Source organism: Halyomorpha halys, unplaced genomic scaffold (genome assembly GCF_000696795.3).
Source record: "Halyomorpha halys isolate HHAL.00 unplaced genomic scaffold, Hhal_1.1 Scaffold6460.1, whole genome shotgun sequence".
NCBI lineage: Eukaryota > Metazoa > Arthropoda > Insecta > Hemiptera > Pentatomidae > Halyomorpha > Halyomorpha halys.
The window spans coordinates 1-6,205 of record NW_027112851.1 but is presented as its reverse complement, the minus strand read 5'-3'; the positions used below and the strand labels follow the sequence as shown (position 1 = coordinate 6,205).

General features: G+C 38.9%; 1 protein-coding gene across 1 annotated transcript; it reads left to right on the top strand.

Moving 5' to 3' along the window:
* Positions 1 to 81: 81 nt before the first annotated feature.
* LOC136795068 (microtubule-associated protein futsch-like) lies at positions 82 to 6,202 on the top strand (the record flags this gene model as incomplete). The annotated part of the gene is given in 1 exon segment (XM_067050578.1): positions 82 to 6,202. A coding segment is annotated over 1 exon segment (6,121 nt), but the record flags the coding sequence as incomplete, so codon positions are not given.
* Between the last annotated feature and the right edge of the window lie 3 nt (positions 6,203 to 6,205).

Below are 6,205 nucleotides of genomic sequence, written 5' to 3'. Positions count from 1 at the left end.
GCCACAATATCAACCAAGAGACAGTGCGACACAATATCAACCAAGAGACAGTGTGCCACAATATCAACCAAGAGACAGTGAGCCACAATATCAACAAAGAGACAGTGAGCCACAATCACCAGCGCAAACAACGAGAGAACAACCTGTCAAACACCCTTCTTCCTTAGACCTTCCGAAGGATGCCACTGATGGGCAGTATGTTACGACCTATCAACAGTCTTACAATAGAATCAGTGTAGACAACAGTCCTTCTCATGAATTTTTCGTGAGGACACTCAGAGCAAGTCCTGACCGCTTGACACCATCCCCAACAAAGTCATCAAGAGGTTCATTAGACAGGAATAGTCCAGACAGAAGGCTTCGAGCTACTTCTAAAGGTTCTTTGGACCGAAGTAGTCCTGAAACTTGTAAGCGAAGGTCATTCTCTAAAGGTTCTCTCGACAGAAGTACTCCTGACAGAACACATAGGACATCACCAACTAAAACACCAGAAAGAGAACGTCGAGGAAGTGGTGAGAGCTACACGATTGATAGAAAAAAAGATGCACGAAGGAAAACTACCGAAATAACTCAACAAATGGTTAAAGACACAACGAATAAAACTAGGAGAAAATTCTCATCTACTCAACAAAAAGCTGCAAACAAAACTAGAGTCTCTACACCAGGAGTATCTCCGTCTACAAGCCCAACTAGAACCGTGTCAAAAAAAGAAATTACATCTGGTAGTGAATCAGATATCTCTCAAGCTACTTATAACAAAACATCTTCAATCAGCTCATTCCGTGACGAGAACTTAACTACGACAAAAACAGAAAAAAGAGAACACATCACTGAACATGCTATTGATGATAATGATTCTACTGTTCTGAAGAAATCGGCTCCTAGGGAGAAATCTCCTGAGTATAGTTCCGAAGGATCAGTGAGTAGAGAAATCAATAAATCAATAACAAATCGTTCTGAACTCACAACTGAAAATAACTCATTTAAGCCAATAAAACAAACGATTAATGACAATTTCATTTTAGAAGAAAGAAGAAATATTGTTAATGAAGATGAAACAACTGAGTCTTACGACGCAAAAAAACAAGTACGCACAGAAAACGTGATCCGAAATGACACAACAGAAATAACCGAAGTTACTGATCGTGATTCCGATACCCATTATATTCCACTTTCTGAAAAATTGGTCGATAATAAATGCAAATCAAATAAAAACCTAGTAACAGCAGAAAAAACAGTGGTTGAAGAACAACGTTCTGTGACAGAACGATCAACCAAAGGAAAGTCACCAGGATCTAGTCCTGAACGTCGTCCAAAAGAAACGAAAAAACCAGAAGTTGGAGAGTCCCGTCCAAAATCGCACCCAGAAAATATTAAAACTAATGCTCCAAAACCCCAAACGGCATCCAGCCCTGAAAGAAAACAAACTGATAGGCAGCCATTGAGGCAATTAAATCAAACACGACCATCTGATTCACCATCTACAACTGAAAGAACCACCAAAACCTCTTCTCAGTATAAACCAACAGAAAATATGAGTAAGAGACCAGATCGTTCCAGTCCAGAAAGACGTCAACCTAGTTCTAGATCACCCGAACGAGAAAGCAAAAAGAGACCACTCGATGAAAATAGACGTTCGGTTTCCTCATCTCCAGAAAGGCGAGTGACTCATCCGGCTCCAAAATCAACAGTAAAAACAAACCAAACATCTTCAAGTACATTTATATCTGAAGAAACTACAACTGGGAACCGAGAAAGGTCAGTTTCTTCAAGTCCTGAAAGAAAACCTACAAAACAAAATCCTAAAACGTCTGATAAATCCCCTGTATCTCGCCAAAAGAAACCATCTCCTTCGCCTAGCCCTGAAAGGAATATCAGTCCTGAAAGAAAGACAAAGCCAGCCCAAACAAAAAAAGAAAATACTCCAATAAATAACCAGCAAACGCCAACAGCACCAACGCAACGAACAGTGCAAAAGACGACCACTAAAGAAACAGTAAGAACGACGAGATATTCTAGTATACCAAGAGCTAATAAGCTATCACCCAGAAATTCAAAAGACAAAATAGAACCAACCAATAATAAGACTCCTACCCAAATTATAAGAAAAGCAACACCTATACCAAGAAGTGCACCAACGAGATTAACCTCAGTAACCAGGGCGACTAAAATAACTGAACAAAAACAAGATACTGTCAAGTCCTCTCTTGTCAAACCTACAAATGGTACCCGCAAACCTCTTGAAACAACTCCGAAACGAACTCCCTCTAAAATAGCAACACCGAAATCAACACCCAATAAAACCAGAACTCAAGAACCTTCGAACAACAAACCTTCTACCCATAGGATCCCGAGGCTTAGTGATTCCCCAAACAAAACAACAGCAAACAGACGAACAACACAAACCCCGGTTAATAAGAAAGTAACAAAGAGGAATAATGAAATTGAAATAACTGAAGTCATTCAGACAAATAAAAGTATATCTGAAAATGAGGATTTCCTTAGGAGAGAAAAGTCTATTCTAGATTTGGAAGATGAAAATCCTCCTGAAGAATTTTACGCAGAATATGATGATAGAACTGATGATACAAGTCCTGAAAGACAACCGAAACCCGAAAGAACTCTTGAAAATGTATCTGTCAATGTAAGCAAAACTGTAAAAACATCCATCAAAGAAACTAAGCAAGTATCACCTAATGTTAAAAACACGGTGAAACTGACTCCTAAATCTAAACAGGGAGTCAAACCAACAAAAGTATCTCCCTCAACCAAAAAATCTCAAAAAATACAAGAGAATAACAAAACTAGGAAAACATCAAGAAAACTTAAACCAGAACGCAAGACTTCAAAGGACTATGAAAGCTCTTCTTCTTCTTCGTCTTCTGAAGAAGAAGAAATAGAGGAAATTCAAGTCTTTGAAAATGAAAATCTTATACAAAATAATCGATTAACCCATGAATCCATTCAAGATTTGTTAACTGTGGTAGTACAACATCCGAAATCATCAAGAGAATCAAGTCCAGGCTACCCAGGTGCCAATCAGCCATTTTGTACAACTAGCGAAGATGGAGACTCGAATCCAAGGTATGCCGACTACATCGTCGAACCAGATGATGTAGATGTATACGATAGTCATCGTAGTCCCGGAACACCTATCAGACTGACAGAAGATGAAACTGTTGACGTAAAAAGTGTTGCTGATCGAGTAAATGTATTCTTAGAAGCGACTAGAGTAACTCAAGAAACAGTAAACCAGCCAGAACCAGTTGTATCTAGTCCAAAATCAGTTCTTAAAGCAAAAACAATGTTTGAAAACATTGCCAAGAATCAAGTGTCAGGTAACCAACATCCAGATAAAGCTCCTAAATCACCAAACTCTAATATCGCACAAAATCATTTCCCTAAACATCCCATCGATCAAGATAAAAAAACATCTCCAAAGAAACAAACCCAGCATGACGTTTCTGTAAATGACAAAATAAACATTGAACGGGATGTTTCAAAATCATTCATTGAGAAAGAAATAATTACGCAACAGCAAATAACTGACGATGATGATGAGACTATATTGAATGAATCTAAAGATAATGAGAAACGGCCAACCTCTTCTAATGCACCTGAAAAACACTCTACTATTTCTGTTGATGTTACATCAAAAAAAGACTATTTTGAAAGAAGACAAGAAGAAGTGGAAATATATGATGAAATAAAGAATGACTTGAAACGACAAGACAAGAAATTTGTTAGCAGGGAAACAACAGATTCTCCTTTCCATTCCGAAGACACTAACCCGAGACGTACCATTAACGAACGAAAATCGCCAAGCCCACAAAGGGAGTCTCCAAAAACAGTGTCAAATGTTGCTCCAATCACAAAAAAGACACCTGAAAAAAAAATTTCCACCACTGTTGGAACAAAGAAAAAAATATTCGAAAATACCACAGAAGAAACTGAAACTAGAGAAACTGAAAATATTGCCTATCATCCCGAGGATACAACACCTAAACGTAATACTGGTAGACAACAGTCACCAAGTCCTCAGAGGCAGTCACCTAAAACACCTGATAGCAAAAAGCCTATTGACAAGAAAACTCCGACGACCTTTACTACAAGAAAGCAATCAGTCGAAAACACAACTGAAGATATTGAAATCAATGAGACCGTGAAAGGTCCTTATCAACCAGAAGATTCAACGCCCAAACGAAATGTTAACAAACAAAAATCACCAAGCCCTCAAAGACAATCACCCAGGACAAACATTTCACTTGATAATAAAAAATCAGTTGACAAGAAGAATTCTACTGTTGTCGGGGCTAAAAAGAGATTGTTCGAGAACACCACAGAAGAAACTGAAATCATAGAAACTGTTGGCCATGTTCAACAGGATGATACAACGACAAAACGTAATGTTCCAAAACAGAAATCACCTAGTCCTCAAAGACAACCATCTAAACAACTAAATTCTACACCTGATTCTAAAAAAAATATTGATAAAAAACCTTCTATCGTTGGAACAAGAAAGGAGTCATTTGAAAGAACAACGGAAGAGATAAATATCGTAGAGCAAAAAAATTTTAGAAATACTACTGAAGATAGTCCAATTAGAAAACAGAGTCCACAAACTGACATCACCAGAAGACGTTCGAGCTTAAAAGAAAAATCTCCAAGCCCTAATAGAAACGTCCCAAAACCAAAGGAAACAGTCGAACCTAAGAAACCTTTTGAAAGAAAAAAATCGGGTCCTGTCGTCGATGTTTCATCGAAGAAGGACTTTTTTGAAAAAAAAGTAAAGGATATTTCCATTGCCGCTTCCAAAACCAAATCACAGAGGCCTAAATCTAATGTCCCAAGTCGCCCAAGTTCAGGCTCTCCTGAATCCAAGTTACAAAGAACAGAGCCAACTTTCTCGGACACTGTTGTTAGATCACACTCGCCAGATAAAAATGATTTTTACAAGCACACAGATGAAGAAGAAGAAGTCATTACCGAAACCACAAGGAAAGTATCTCATTCTCAAGATGTAAAGCAATCGTTCTCAAAAACTGAACAAATAATCCGAAAAATGTCTGAAAGTGATCAATCAGACAGATTAATAAAATCAGAAATCACTCATCAGAGGCCATCAGATACAGAACAACCTTCAAAGAAGCCATCCAAAGTTGAACATACTGACCGAAAATCTATAAAAACTGAAGAAATCGTTAGGAAAACTTCTAAACCACAAGAAATAATTCATACTCCCTCAAAAATTGACAATAAGGTATCCATAGATACCAAATCATTCATCAGAAATGAATCATCCGTAAGGAGCACGACAACTAATTCAACTAGGGGACAAACGCCGGATAGACAGCCAGATGAAATAGTAAGAAAATTTTCTAAACCAGAAGAAATAACCAGAAAGCAATCATCAAAACCAGAAGAAATCATTAGGAAACCCTCAAACACAGAAGAAATATCCAGGAAACCATCAAGGCCTGCAGAAGTAGTTAGAAAACCATCAAAACAAGAAGATGTTTATGAAAAAACCTCAAAACCAGAAGAACTAGTTAGGAGGCCTACTTCACGAACTGAATCTTACACCACAAGGACTAGTACCACAACTAGTGTCAGGACCCATACTCCCGATCATCAGATCAATGAAAATATTAGAAAAACCCCAAAGAGTGTTAGTCCAGATTCTAGAAGGCCTAAATCTCAAGACACTCCGAGACCATCGTCACGTTTAGACTACAACGAATCTGACGTGACAGATGATGCGGAGACATATCAAACTGTGACAGAATCATACATGAGGAGTACTGTAAGCAGTTCAGTTCGGGAGCAAACTCCAGAAAAACAATTTAGAGACAGTACTCCGGAACGTACTACTCATAGCCGCCCACGAAGTCCACTCAAAGACAGTACTCCGGAACGTACTACTCATAGCCGCCCACGAAGTCCACTCAAAGACAGTACTCCGGAACGTACTACTCATAGCCGACCACGAAGTCCACTCAAAGACAGTACTCCGGAACGTACTACTCATAGCCGCCCACGAAGTCCACTCAAAGACAGTACTCCGGAACGTACTACTCATAGCCGCCCACGAAGTCCACTCAAAGACAGTACTCCGGAACGTACTACTCATAGCCGACCACGAAGTCCACTCAAAGACAGTACTCCGGAACGTACTACTCATAGCCGCCCACGAAGTCCACTCAAA